Here is a 16232-nt window from a genome sequence, read left to right as displayed (position 1 = left end):
GAGATGAGGTCTCGCCTGCCCAGGCGGGTCTTGAACCCGCAGGCTCAGGCAATTCACTCAACTCAGCCTTCCAAAGGCGCGGGATTACAGGCTGAGCCACCGAGTCCGGCAGCTTTGGATTTCAAATCTTTTTGGATTTTGAATATTTGTAGAATACATTCAGGTTGAGCATCCCAAATTCAAAAATTCAAAATCCAAAATGATCCAAAGGGACCTTTCCTTTAAGCATCATGTGGGTACTCAAAAGTTTTAGATTTTGGAGCATTTGACATTTTCAGATTTGAGAGGCTCAACCTATATAATAATACCTGAGTTCCATTTTTAAAAATATAGATCTATCAATGAAAAGAATGGATTATCTTTTGGGGGTGGATAACATTTACTTAATTGAGGTTCAAATTTAAGTGTTCTCTATAATCAATACTGATTGCAAATAATCCATTAATACTCATCTGTAATAAGATTTTATACATTTGAGTCTTTTAATGTCTTTTCACACAGGTAAACACTGATATTAATCCATGAGCACATGATTTTCATTGAGCATATGCATTAGACTGAAAGGCATTTATAAAATTCTATTAGATTCTTCTCTTGATATTTGCCTTGTATTATTAATTGTAAATTAATCATAACTGATCAAAGATTGAAGCTCTTCAATTATATAGCTAAATGAATTTAGAAATCTGGAAATTTCCTTGCATTAAGGTCTGAAAAATGCTGCTGGAACTACAGTTTGAGCTCAGGTAATGCATCTGCTGCAACTTTGTGTGAGTGACGCTTTTTCTTGTTCTAACTTTTATAGCATTTTTTAAAATTACTTTTTGTCATGACAACGTTAGTTGTTTTCTAAATGACTTTATCACAGCACAGGTTTTACATATGAACATTCTTTTGACTTGCAATCTTAGGTTGGCTTAATTAAGAACCATTATCAAGTCTGCAGCAAAAGCTAATTTCCAAAGCCAGTCAGTATTCAAAAACAGTGGCTAAAGGTGATTCTTCTTATTCAAAAATATTTCAGTCTGAGCTGTGAGCTCAAAATATCACTATAAAACTTCACCACTGCTAAGTTACCAAACTGCTATGTGATAGAGCAAGTCAAGATATTCAGCATCTATTTCTGATTTTAAAAAACTCACACAACTGACAATGGTTAAGTTCTTAAGAGCAAATGAAGTTCCCTTGACAGTACTCTTTCAAAAACACAATGACAGATTCAAATATGCTCAGCAAAGTATATGCAGCTGAATAATACAATTAATAACAACAGAATTTAAACATCTTACAGTTTTACAAACTTTGCAAATTTGTCCAACTAAGCTTTTTTTCTGCAACATACATATTTTTACCACCAATGGTTATAATACATCTTAGCAGATTCCACTTCAGGTTGTAGTAAATTGATGTTTCCTCAACTTCCTTGAAAGTATTCGCACCTAAAATTGTTCCACACAGACTTTTTATAGAAGCTAATTCTTCAGTCACTTCACACTTGTAGTTGATACCTCAAATAAACTATCTATAGTTGAGCCATACTGGTAACATCAGGAGCCAAGGAGGATCACTTGAAATAATTTGCCTTGTTTTTTTAATTTACTACTCATGTTGCTCTCAATTTTCTCAATTATTCAAGCAACTATTCTTGCTAAAAGGAACTAGTTCAGAATAAGTATATTTTTTCTGAAAATATCTCTTCTGCAGCTACAAGCAAATACAATTTAATTAACTCATCATTATAAATGGTTTTCCTTGTTTCTCAAACAAGCCACTCAGAAACTTACTTTGACTTTGGCTGAAGCCCCATTTTCACTTTTTATTTTTATGCAGAAATTCTGCAATGATGAGACATTTCATTTCAAATTTTCAAATTTTTATGACTACTGTTATCCATGAGTTGGGAATATTATGATGAATACTTAGATGGTAATGTCAATATATAGAATATTATTTTAGCATAGCTATGATATCATTGCATAATTTAAAACAATGCTTTGCATTTTGATAACAAAATAGTTCACACTCCATTGTGTCCTATTTGCAACTATTTAAAGTGCACTTTTCTCTTATTTTCTTGTTTGTACATGATTGGTATGCACTGGGAATGAAAATATATAATTGTCACAGTACAACAATATATGTGGCACCTAAAATGCTATCAAGTTATAACTGCATCACTGAGACTGGTCAGGCAACAATCCAGAATGATAAAATGTGATTTGTCCTACAAGAGTTTGATGACAGCACCACAGTCTGTCACAACTACTCAATCCTGCCATTGTAAAATGAAAGCAGCTAAAGACAGTGTGGCTGTTTTCCAATAAAAACTGAAATTTGAATTTTGCATACATTTTACATGTCACAAAATATTACCCTTTTTGATTATTTCAATAATTTAAAAATGTAAAGGCCAATCACAAGCTGTACAAAGCAGTGGGAAGGACTTGGCTCACAGGCTGTAGTTTGCCAACTCCTGCTTTAATTTACACTAGGTCAAACTTGTAAAACAAAAGAATGAAAAGTAATAACGAACAAAAAGCAAGGACAGGACGAATAGCTTCAAGCTTAAAAAAAATACTGTGTACCTGAATTTATGTTTTTTAAAAAAGTGAGTCTTTTTACAGGGTGTCCAGACATTTGAACATTACTCTGGGTGTTTCTATGAGGGTGTCTTGGGGTGACAGAAACATTTAAATTGATAGACTCAGGAAAGCATATTGCCCTCCCTGATGAGGTGGCCTCATCCAATCAGTTGGCAGGAATAAAACAAAAAGGCTGATTATCCCTCAAGTAAGAGAGAGCTCCCTATGCCTGACTGCCTTAAACTAGGGCATCTATCTTATCCCACCTTCAGACTTAAACTGATACAAACATCAGCTCTTCCTAGGTGTTGAACCCTCTGGCTTTTAGACTGGAACTTACACCATTGACTTTCTTGGTTGTTGGCCTTCAGATTCTGATTAGAACTAAACCATTAGCTCTCCTGGTCTCCAGCTTGCTAACTGGAGATTTTGGGACTTCTCAGCCTCCATAATGACATGAGCCAATTCCTAAAAATAATAATAATGATAATTAAATAATAATAATCTCTTATTGGTTCTGTTTCTCTGGAGAAACCTAATACGGGTCTTAAAAATTAGTTGTAATGAGGTGGGGAAGACACAGGTAGGAGCAGATATGAGGGAATATGGTAAAGGAGAGAAGGAGTAATAATTCTGTCTTGGCCATGTTAAGTTTGAGATGCTTATGAGCTCCCAAATGAAAATGTCAACTACAGAGTTAGACATACAAGTCTATATAGCTGAAGGGAAGAGTCTGAACAAGAGATACAGATTTGGGAATCATTAACAAATGCACAATATTTAAATCTATGGGAGTGGATATAATCACCTATTGATGCACTGTCTGATATAGCAGCCACTAGCTACAGGGGGCTATTTAAACTTAAAATAAAAATTAAATAAAATTTAAAATCCAGTTGTTAGTTGCACTAGCCCCATTTCAAGTGCTCAAAAGCCACAAATGGCTAGCAGATACCATATTGGTTAGTAGATAAAAGATTATTCTTATCATCAAAGAAGGTTCTAATAGATAGTATAGACCTAAACAAATTATTGGAAAAAGAAAACCAAGGACAGAATTCTAGTAGAGAAGGTATAAGCAAATAAAACTAAAAAAGAAATGACCGGTGAAGTGTTAGCAAAGAAGCTTAAAGACAAAAATATTTCAAGAAAAAGAGTGGATAACTGGATTAATTCAAAGATTAAGAGATCAAGTTGGATGAGAAAAGAGCACTCACTACCAGCTTTGATAAGACACCGATCATTAGGAACCTTGCAATGAGCCACTGCAGTAAAAACTGATGAAAACAAAACCTAAGCAAAGTCTGTTAAGAAGGACTAGATGGAGGGAGGAAAGAGGTACCAACTGTAGACAACTTTTCAAGAAATTTTATTTTAAAGAAGCAAGAAACAGGAGGTACCTTAAAGGGAATATGGGGTCAGAATAGGTTTAACACACAGACAGTTGTATTGAGGCAGGATTATATGCCATTAGGAATAATAAAATAGAAACAGAGGATGCAAAAGAGAAGATAACTGAAGGAAATAACTGTAAGAATAAAACTCTTGAGATGGTCAGAGTATTTAGAATCCAGAGCATAAGTGAGGATTAGCCACAGATGAGATGAAGGCTAGTCTTCCAGAATATAGTGAAGGATGAGACCATACTGAGCACACATAAAGCTAACTTGACACACAGTCAGTCCTCCATATAGATGAGTTCTGCATTCATGGAATTAAACCAACTGCAGATCAAAAGTCTTCCAAAAAATAAATAAAATAATACTACAATCAAAAATACAAATTTAAAAACAAAACAGTATAGCAACTATTTACATAGCATTTACATTGTATTGGGATTATAAGTAATCTAGAAATGATCTAAAGTATACAAGAGGATATGCACAGGTTATATATAAACTCTATGGTATTTTATATAAAGGACTTAAGCATCCCCATATTTTGTATACCAGAGGTTCTGGAACTAATCCCCTGCAGACACTGAGATATAACTGTATCTGGTGACGGAGGTAGCTCTCATCTGTATACATTTTCTGTATAAAGTAAGACTATCAATTAAGAGTGGCCAGGTAGATTTTGTAGGGTTTTGTTTGTGGCTTTTGATTTTTTTATTTGGTTGGTTAGCTGGTTTGGGTTTGGTTTCATTTGGTTTTTGTTTTTTGGTGGGGAGACAGGTATTAGTAATTTGAGGAGAAATAAAATATCAACAATGCTCTCAAAAAGAAAGAAGTGAATTTATTAGGGAACTATAACAAGATCAAATAGCAGTTCTGAATGTGCATTTGATCTCTGCCATCACAGGTTAAGATAAATCCAGTCAGCATGTTGTCTGAGTTTCCTCTAACAAGTTAGCTGCTCTCATGAGATTAAGCATATAAATGTATTTAACTAGAATAGTGTTTTTCCAGTCACTAATTAAGCATACAATTGTATTTAAACAGGGTAGGCTTTGCCAGATAAGTAAGATGGAAAGGAGCGTCAAAGAAGTCAAGAGTATCTACAAGGAAATGGTTACTGGGCTAGACCACATGACCTAAACTGGGTAGAAGAGAGGTCATGAGTAAGGAGAGCAATTTGAAAGTCATATATATATTTGTACAAACTTTATTTGGCTCTTAAGTCAAATACAATGTTTTTTGAAGCAAATGATATTTATGAGACAATTGAAAATTTAATATTTTTAGTATTTTATATTTAATAATTTTATATAAGATAATAATAATTCTTTTCTAGATATGAAAATGGATAGACAACTGGAACACACTTCAGAATAATACGTAAAGTGAAAAAGGAGGTGAGGGTAAAATGAAACAAGTCTGACTATGAAGTGATAATTGCTTAGGTTGGGTAATAGGTATACAAGGGTTTATTATACTATTCAGTCTATGTTTGTAATATGTTAAAATTTTCCATAATAAAATATTAAAGCAAAAAAAAAACAAGACTCACAGAAAGTTTATTTAAAATGAAATGTATGTCTCTGGTTAATTATAATTCATGGTTTTAAGACCTGAAAATCTTCAAAACTTGTATATATATAAAACAAATACAGAAGGCTATTTTATCATAATTTGGATATTTCAATGAAAACAAGGGCCAAAGAACTGTGAGGTTAAAGAGAGTGGTACATATAATAGAACAAATCAAAAGATGTCTAACTTTATTCTACTCTGTAGTAAGTTTTCCATAAAGATTGATTTAACAAATATAATTTCTCTTGATTTAAAGAAATAGCTGTTTTGTGTAAAAAAAAAACAAAACTAAATGAATAAAACAGAAATAACGTAAATTAAAAATGGAACCATCTTGATTATTCATAACCTTTCTTATGCTTTACAATAAACAACCATACAAGCCCGTCTTACAAACCAGCACAAGATAAGTTTTTTAAAATGTATTTGTAAAACTTGGAAGTAAACTTACTATTTCTTTCTGTTCTCTTGGAAAAGAAGAAAATAAGCACTGTTCTTATGCTCCAGATGCTAAAAGGGAAGCAAAATTCAGAAACAAAAACCATCATTAGAATAAGAAAATTAGAAGCCATATAAAATGAAAACAAATACATATATTTCCATTAGAGTTAGGTACATTGCTTTCCTTTATATATCAAAAACCAAAAAGTACTTCTTTCTGACAGAGAACATCAGAAGTCCATCCGTACTTACAAAGGAGGAGTTCTCAATCTAAAGTCCTCAAACTTTCTAAGGGTCCCCCTAAGTTACAAAATTGCCTTTGTGTGCATAAGTGTGTTTCTCTGGAAAGAATATTGCTTTCACCAATCTGAAAGGCATTTATGAAGCCCCCAAAAGATTGAGAACAATATTACTGAATCACTTCTTACTAAGCCTAAACCCCAAAAACATGTCTTGTCTATTCCTGTGCATTGAGAGAAAATGCTTTTACAAATTAAGAGCATTATACAGATGTAAGCTACTCTTTTCTTATTATTTAACATTAGAAGGATCTTCTCTACTCAATAGAATATCTGGGGCAGGGGAGGGAAAAAAGTCTTACCTTCAAACAAATACTTGATAAGCAAACTTAGCTAAATATCTCCTTTCAAAGATCTTAGAATAATTCTTTAGGTCTCACATTAATAAGACATAAAATGATAGTAAAAGAATTAAAAGAAATTCAAAGAATGATACTAATCACAAACATGTTAAGATCATTTCCTAAACTCAATGAAAATATAGCAAAATACCTCTTTCTCCATAGAACATGACAGAAATAAGTATGCAAACATTCATCATTTTTAAAAAGAAACACATTTTATCTGGATATAAATTCAGAACATAAGTATGTTCTGCACTCTGAAATACAGTATTGCTATTTTGGAGAGTCAACCTGCAAAGTAGTCACCATTGGTCCTTGTCTCTTGGTATTTGTATAACGATGTAGTCATCTCTTACCAGTGTTGGTCTGTGTGACCAATAGCGTATGGCAGAAGTGAATGTATCACTTCAAGATTAAGTTATAAAGGCTATGGCTTCCATTTTGGACCTCTTCTTCCACTAGCTGTCCTTCTCTCTTTTGGATATACCAGCTCTGAGAGAACCAGATATCATGACATGATAACAGTCTGGGAAGTCCATGGAAAGGCCCAAGTGGTGAGGAACAGAGGTCTGTGGCAAACACTAAAGTGAAGAACTGATGCCTGCTATCAACTACATGTGTGAGCCTAGAAACAAATTAGAGGAAAAATAGCCAAAAGGTACAAGACCATGTGGGATGTCATCTTCATATTTGGATTCAGAACTCCATTTTAGTGGCAAGACAACTGGCTTTGGAATGATTTACAAGTACAATTCCTTGGATTATACAAAGAAAATGAAACCAAACAAAGACTTGCAAGAAACAACCTGTATGAAAAGAAAAAGACTTCAAGGAAACAGCAAAAAGAACACAATAACAGAATGAAATTTTAGAGGAACAGTGAGCTGGAGATTGGATAACGCAGAAAAAGTAAAAATTCTGCAACAATTTTATCTACAGTGATTGTGTGGATTTACTTAAGCCTTGAGATGATTGTAGTCCCATCCAACAGTTTAACTGCAGTTTATATAAAAACAAAAGACCCTTACCCAGAATTACCCCACTAAGCTGTTCCCAACACTCCTGCCCTTCAGGAGCTGTGGGTCATAATAAACATCTGTTGTTTTAAGCTACTAAATTCTGGAACAATTTGTTACACAGCAATAGGGAATATATCTTTTTTATACTGTGATCATTTGTTTTTATGATATGAAAACACCAAATAACTAGTACCAGATTCCTATATGGTAAATGGACAATTATCTAACAGTAAAGAAGACACTGAACACTGTCCTTATCAAAGAAAGGGAGCAAAGGAGCAAGGAGATTAAAAAAAAAAAGTGCCCATAGCCCACAAGGATCCTACAGAAGTAGAAAAGTCCCACAATATTCTTCCACTGCAAAGTCACTTGAAAGAAAACAAGAAACAAAAGAGAAGGAATTGCAGAGATGGTTACAAGAATTCTTTAAGAAATTTATAAATTTTCTTAAATAAGTAGATACTTTCCTAAAAGCATACATAATTATCAAAGTGTGAAAACTACAAGAATTGAAATATGCTGCTCTCTTCAAAATAAAACTCAACTAAATCCACCTTTGTGGACAATAAATTCTTCTCTGGGTTTTTATTAGAACTATTCTTGAATCAAATGAGCTATCAAACAATATACATTTCCAAAGTGTCAAGTCTTTAAGACGTGAAAAAGTAGAACATATAGAATATATTATTCCTGAGGGCTAAATTAAATGAAATTCTTCTGAATTTTTAAAATAAAATTAAGAAAAAAAAACTAAGTACTTCCATAATCTATCCTCTTGTTATCCCAACAAAGATTTTTCTCTCCCAAGAATTAAATACAATTTATAAAAACACAGCAACATGTTCTGTGAGAGTAAAGATACTATACTAACTTCTAGTTACAGAACAGTAGCATAATCTCCATTTCCTCTTTCTCTTCTTAAAAATAATCCAAATAACGAGGAAAATAAAAATAAGAATGCAAACTTCTTTTCTGGTAAACTGAGATATAACCAAAACCCAACCATCAAAATATGCAGAAGGGCTGTCAAGAGTAAGGGGCTCAAAAGAGTGAAAGTAGAAAAGAAAAAGTGCATATCGCACAAAGAGGTAGCAAGGGAAACTTTTCTAGTTGTAAAGTCTAAAACCCATATTTGTAAAAATGAGAACAAGATGCACAGCTACAGGCAGAAACTCCTCAGTTTGGTTCCAATTAGGAAAGAAAGAAGAGAGAAATTAAAAACAAATTATTTAGAAATGCCCTGTTCATAAAGAGCATTCTGTTTCTGTGGCAAGGGGGGAGAAAGGAGATTTTACATTGTGAAAAAATACAGCTGCCTAACACTATTGGCTGGGAAGAGATAAAAAAAACAAATTCTCACACAAAATCCTGAATCATAAGGAAAATTCAAGTTAGCTTGGAACATAAAAAAATAAGCCTTTATACCCAAATAAACCAACAAATAATTTACCCAAAGTAAGCATACTACATAGTAAAAGTTTTTAATTAATTATAAAAAGCAAAATACAAAATTATTTTCAAAACTTACACCAATTTCTTTCATATCAATAAATGTAAGTGGGTTAAACTCACTAGAGTAAAAGAAAAAGACTTTCAGACTGGATCATGAAACAAAACCCAACTCTATAATATAAACTGACACATTTAAAACTAAGTGTTTTAAAAGACTGAAAATAAAACAATGAGCAAAAGTATACCAAGCAAATGCAAATAAAACAAGGATTGTGATATTAATATCCCAAAAGGCTGAATTTAAAAAAAAAAGCTTTAGCCGGGCTCAGTGGCTCAGCCTGTAATCCTGCGCCTTTGGGAGGCTGAGGTGAGTGGATTGCCTGAACCCGCGGGTTCGAGACCCGCTTGGGCAGCAAGACCTCATCTGTACAATAAATCAAAAAATCAGCTGGGCGTGGTAGCGTGCGCCTGTAGTTCCAGCTACTTGGAAGGCTGAGGCGGAAGGATCGCCGGAGCCCAGCAGGTCGAGGCTGCGGTGGCCGGGAGCAGCCACTGCACTCCAGTCTGGGCGACAGAGTGAGATTCCAGCTCAAAAAAATAAATAAATAAATAAAAATAAAAATAAATAAATAAATAAAAGCTTTGAACTAGAAAAAGATCACTTTGTGGAGACATAAAATGGCATGATTCCTTTTCAGCAAATAATACTGGAGCAACTGGGCATCCATGGACAAAAACAGACAAAAAACAACAACAAAAATCATCAACATCAATTCAAAATGGATTATAAGCTTAAATGTACATTTTTTAAGGCATAAAAAAAAGAAAACTTTCACAACTTATAGCTAGGTCAGAGGTTCTCAGACTTGACAAGAAAAACCATCAATGAAGGGGAAAATTGAACCTCATCAAAATTAAAAACTCTTGCTCTGCAAAAGACCCTATTAAAAGAATAAAAAGACAAGCTAAAAATTAGGAAAAAATAATTCATAAACCATATAGCCAACAAAGAATTTGTATTTAGAATATATAAAGAACTCTCAAAACTCAACAGCAAAAAAAAAAAAAAAATTAATAATCCAATTCAGAAATTGGGCAAAAGACATGAATAAACATTTCACTGAAGAATATACATAAATGGCAAATAAATACATGAACCATTCTTAGTCATGAAATATTGCTACACATCTACCAGAACAGTCAAAACAGAAAATGTGAAACACTAAGTGCTGGCAAGGGTGTAGAGAAACTATATCACTCACACATGCCTAATGGAAATGTAAGATAGTACAGCTACTATGAAAAAGAATTCAGCATTTTCTTTAAAAACTAACATTATTTATCATATACCCCAGAGAAATAAAAACTTAACATTCATACAATAACCTGTACACAAATGTTCACTGCAGTCTTATCTGGAAACAATCTAAATATCCTTCAGCAAGTAAATGGTTAAACAAACTGTGGCACAATAATGTCATGGAATACTATTCTGCAAGAACTACAGATACACTGAATAACTTAGGTGGATCTCAAGAATATACTGAGTAAAAAAAGCCAAGTTCAAAAGGTTACATATTATATGATTCAATTTTATAACATTGTTAAAATAACAAAATTGTGGAGACAAAAAATAGATTAGTGGATGGCAGAAGTTAGGAATGGAGCAGATGTAGGAAGATGTCACGGCTATAAAGCGACAGCAAAAAGAAGCTTGTGGCGATGGAACAGTTCTGGATCTGAATTATAAGATGGTTACATGAGTGAAAAAACTGCATAGAAATATAAAACACACACACACAAATGAATGCATATAAAACCAGTGAAATCTGAATAGGCTCTGTTGATAGAACCAATGTCAATTTTCTGGTTGTAATTTAGTATATATAGTAGTTCCCCCTTATCCTTGGGGATGTGTCCCAATACCTATGGCAGATATCTGAAGCCAAGGATAGTATCAAACAATACATACTATGTTTTTTTCTATACATACATGCCTATACATAGGCATACATACATAGGAATGTATGTCTAGAAATTTCATTCAAAAATTAGGCCCAGTAAGAGATAAACAACAACTTATAATAGAACAATATCACAATATACTGCAATAAAAGTTATGTGAATGTAGTCAGTCTCTCTCTCTCTCTCTCTCTCTCCCTCCCTCCCTCCCCCCCACCCTGAAACACTAATATTCTTGGACTGCAATTGAATACAGATAACTGAACCGAAACTACAGAGAGCAGAACCATGGAAAGAAGGACAGTTGTAAAGTCATGCAAGGTGTTACCATTGTGGGAAGGCATGAGACCTACTTGTACATTTCTGTTTTGTAATATTCTATGAAACTACAATTTTTTTCAAAATTAAAAGTTCTTTTAAAAGAATGTGTTTACAATATTTGCCAACTGTATATCTGACAAAGGCCTAACATCTAGGATCAACAAGGAACTCGAATGTGTCAAAAAGAAAAAAAACAGTCCCAATACAAAGTAGGCAAAAGATATGAATAGACACTTCTCGAAAAAAGACAAACAAGCAGCCAACAGATACAAGAAAAAATGCTCAGCCTCACTAGTCATCAAAGAAAAGCAAATTAAAACCACACTGAGACACTACCTAACTCCAGTCAGGATGGCCATCATCAATAACTCAAAAAACAGCAGATGCTGGAGAGGACGTGGGGAAAAGGGAACACTTCTACACTGTTGGTGGGGATGTAAACTAGTACAGCCTCTGTGGAAAAGTTTGTGATTCCCAGAAGATCTAAAAATCGACCTTCCATATGACTTGGCAATCCCCTTTCTGAGAATATACCTGGAGAAACTCAAAACACTCTATGAAAAAAATACCTGCACACACATGTTTATTGCAGCATTGTTTACAATAGCAAAAACATGGAACCAAGCATGCTGCCCATCAAAAGAGAACTGGATTTTAAAAATGTGGTACATATACACAATGGAATAACAGCCACAAAGAAAGACAAAGTTATGAACTTCACAGCAACTTGGATGGACTTCAGAGTCTATAATACTGAATGATCTATCACAGAAACAAAGAACTATCCATGTTCTCACTCATAAGTGAACCTTGAACAATTATTTTAATAATATTAAGAAAAGGATTGTCAGTAGTGAGAAATTGCCGGGGATGGGGGTGGACACAGGATTGGCAATAGTGGGATTCGGCTGGGGGAGGGGGGCACACCTCATCAACAAGGGTACCTGAATAACGAACATTTGTATACTTAACCCTGAATTGTATCCTACATCTTCAAAATAAAAAATAAAATAAATAAATAAAGGTTGTGTTTATAATGAATATTTAGAAATATATATGCATCAAAGAGCAAAGCAACAACATTCATAAAGCAAAAATAAAAGAAATATAGAGAAAAGTAGAAATACATTGTTGCTAGGATATAGAAGATCTATATCGCATAATAAGATAGTTCTCATTGATAATGTTAAACTCTATGTCCCTGAGAAAAAAGAATACATCTTCAAGTATTCATGAAACACATAAAAAATTGACCTAAGTGCATACCACCAAAAAAAGTCAATGAATTTAAAGTATAAATATTATTCAACAACATTTTCTGGAAGCAATAAAACTAGAAATAGTAACTAAGATAAAAAAACAACATACAAACACATACTTGCCATCTGGAAATAACACTTAGATTACAATCTTCTCCAAAAAAAGAATCTTAATATCTTGAAAATAACCAAAGTAAATCACTACATATGAAGACCTGTGGCATAAAACTAAAGCAGTGGTCAGAAAATGCCAGTTTCAAACACATGTACAGTGTATTGTGTTAACAAATAAGAATGACAAGAAATGTATTAAGCATTCGGTTTAAGTTACAAGAATAAGCCTAAGGAGAGAATCAATTTTAAAACAATTTTTCAAAGCTGATTCTTTGGAGAAAAAAGTTATGTAAACAGCTATTAAAAATAATCAAAGGCCAGACATGGTGGGTGGCTCACTCCTGTAATCCCAGCACTTTGGGAGGCGAAGGCAAGAGGACTGCCTGGACCCAGGGGTTTGAGAACAGCTTGGGAAACTTGTATTGCCTCTACAATAAATCAAAAAATTAGCCGGGTATGGCAGCACATGCCTGTAGTTACGGCTACTTGGAAAGCTGAGGCAGAAGGATCACCTGAGCCCAGCAGGGCGAGGCTTGGGGTGGCCATGAGTATGCCACTGAACTTCAGCCTGGATGACAGAGTAAGACTCCTGCTTAAATCATCATCATCATCATCATCATCAAAAAAAGAGATGTACAGATATATAAAATAAACATTAAGAAAGCAATAATCCAAGATACAAAGAAAAATATTTAAATCATAAAAAAAGATTACTACTACACTTATATAAATACATTATAAAACTGTAGAAGGGGTAATTATATGTACATATATATATATCTTCTTCTATGTATAGAAAATATATATATACACATACACAAGAAGAGTCAGAAAACCTAAACTTTTAACTATTATTGAATTTTAAAAGTAGTCAAGAGCTACCTTCTATTAAAAGTACCAAGTCCAAAATATTTCAAAGGGAATTCTACCAATCCAGGTAAAGGTCAGATAATTTCGATATCATTTAAACTATTCCAGAGCATTAAATAAATAAATAAATAGCTTTCAAATGTTTTTATAAATGACCACAATACTGAAAGTAGATATTTTTCTGGAATTTAAGAATGAATCAAAATTTAATATAATCTCTTCATATCAAGCGATATAAGATGAAAAAATCATATAGGTACTTCCATAGATAATGAAACTGCATTTAACAAAATTCAATAATCTCTCTTGTTTTTTAAAAAACTAAATAACACAAATTAACAGCCTAACAAATCACCTTAGGAAGCTAGAAAAGCAAGACCACCAAAACTCTAACTTCAGTAGAAGAATCTTGATCACCAAAATAAAAGCCCAAATCCAGGACATAGAAGACAAAAAGATAATACCAAAAAAACAATGAAACAAAAAGCTGGTTTTTTGAAAGGATAAACGAGATTGATGGTACCCCTAGCTAGACTGACCAAAAAGAGAAAAAGCCCAAATAAATACAATCAGAAACACAAAAGATGAAGTCACATCCGACCCTGAAGAAATACAAAAGATCATTAGAGACTACTATGTACACTTGTATGGAAACAAACTTGAAACCCTTAAGGAAATGGAAGATTTTCTGACATCACACAACCTGCCTCGGTTGAAACAAGCAGAAATCAAAACCCTAAATAGACCAATAACAGTCAAGGAAATTGACTATGTAATAAGTAAACTACCTACAAAAAAAAAGCCCTGGACCAGATGGCTTTCCAGCAGAATTCTATTAGACCATTAAGGAGGAGCTGATGCCAATCCTACTGAAAGTATTCCAGGCAATTGAAAAAAATGGGAACCCTCCCCAAATCATTTTATGAAGCTAACATCACATTGATACCCAAGCCAGGTAAAGACCCAACAAGAAAAAGAACTACAGGTCAATATCTTTGATGAACATAGATGCCAAAATTCTCAACAAGATCCTAGCAAACCGGATTCAACAACACATCTCAAAAATCACCCATCATGACCAAGCAGGTTTCAGCCCTGGCACACAAGGCTGGTTCAACATTCGCAAGATAATAAATGTAATTAAATACATCAACAGATGTCAGAACAAAAATCACATGATTATATCATTAGATGCAGAAAAAGCTTTTGATAAAATCCAGCACCCCTTCTTGATAAACACCCTCAAACATCTAGGCATACATGGAACATACCTCAAAATAGTAAAAGTCATCTATGAGAAACCCACAACCAGCATACTCCTAAACAGACAAAAATTGGAACCATTTCCCCTGAAAACTGGAACAAGACAAGGATGCCCACACTCTCCCCTGCTGTTCAATATAGTACTGGAAGTCCTGGCCAGAGCAATCAGAAAAGAGAAGGAGATCAGGGGTACCCAAATAGAAAAAGAGGATGTCAAGTTATCTCTCTTTGCAGATGACATGATTGTGTACCTTGAAAATCCAAGAGAATCTGTCAAAAGCCTCCTTGCACTGATAAAGGACTTTGGCAAAGTCTCAAGGTGTAAAATAAATGTACAAAAGACAATCGCATTTCTTTATACCAATAATAAACAAACAGAAACCCAAATAAAAAACACAATCCCATTCACAATAGCCACAAAAAAAATGAAATACCTTGGCATCTTCCTAACCAGAGATGTGAAAGATCTTTACAGTAAAAACTACAAAACACTGCTCAAAGAAATCAAAGATAACACAAAAAAGTGGAAAAATATCCCATGCTCATGGATTGGAAGAATCAACACTGTGAAGATGTCCATCTTACCTAAGGCAATCTACAGATTTAATGCAATACCCATCAAATTACCAGCAAAATTCTTCTCTGAGCTAGAAAAAACAATAATACAGGAATTCATATGGAAATGCAAGCAACCAAGAATATCCAGAACAATCCTCAGCAAAAAAAAAAAAAAAAAAAAAGCAGGAGATATCACATTATCAGACTTCAAATTTTACTATAAAGCTACAATAATCAAAACAGCTTGGTATTGGTACAGGAACAGGCATATAGACCAATGGAATAGAATTGAGATTCAAGAAGTAAAACCTCAATTTCTCAACCAAATCATCTTCAACAAAGTCCCCACCACCTACCACTAGGGAGAGGAGAACCTATTCAGTAAATGGTGCTGGGAAAACTGGCTGACCACATGCAGAAGATTCCAAACAAGATCCCTATCTATCCCCATACTCAAAAATTAACTCCAAATGAAACAGAGACCTAAATGTAAAACCTCAAACCATAAGAACCTTAGAAAATGCAGGACACACCCTTATCGAAATTGGAACTGGCATCCAATTCCTGAACAAAACCAGAAACGCACGGGCCATAAGAGATAAGATAGATGAGTGGGACCTCATTAAACTGACAAGTTTCTGCAAAGCCAAAGAAACCATCAAGAGAACAGGGAAATAGCTCACAGACTGGGAAAAAGTATTTGCCAACTCCATGTCTGACAAAGGCCTAACATCTTGGATCTACAAGGAACTCAAATGAAAAGAAAAAAAACAACC

The 16232-nt window shown here is 33.9% G+C and overlaps 1 protein-coding gene across 3 annotated transcripts in view; it reads right to left on the bottom strand.

Moving 5' to 3' along the window:
- Nucleotides 1-16232, bottom strand: part of LNPK (lunapark, ER junction formation factor) — a 71018-nt gene that overhangs the window by 38816 nt on the left and 15970 nt on the right. For all 3 annotated transcript variants that reach the window (XM_008050417.1, XM_008050418.1, XM_021708749.1), the window contains one exon: nucleotides 6006-6064. In XM_008050417.1, the coding sequence (XP_008048608.1) occupies nucleotides 6006-6064 (59 nt within the window). The remainder of the gene's footprint in view (nucleotides 1-6005; nucleotides 6065-16232) is intronic.

Source organism: Carlito syrichta, unplaced genomic scaffold, assembly GCF_000164805.1.
Source record: "Carlito syrichta isolate Samal-C Ts95f unplaced genomic scaffold, Tarsius_syrichta-2.0.1 Scaffold145349, whole genome shotgun sequence".
NCBI lineage: Eukaryota > Metazoa > Chordata > Mammalia > Primates > Tarsiidae > Carlito > Carlito syrichta.
This window is presented reverse-complemented; position numbering and strand designations above follow the sequence as displayed.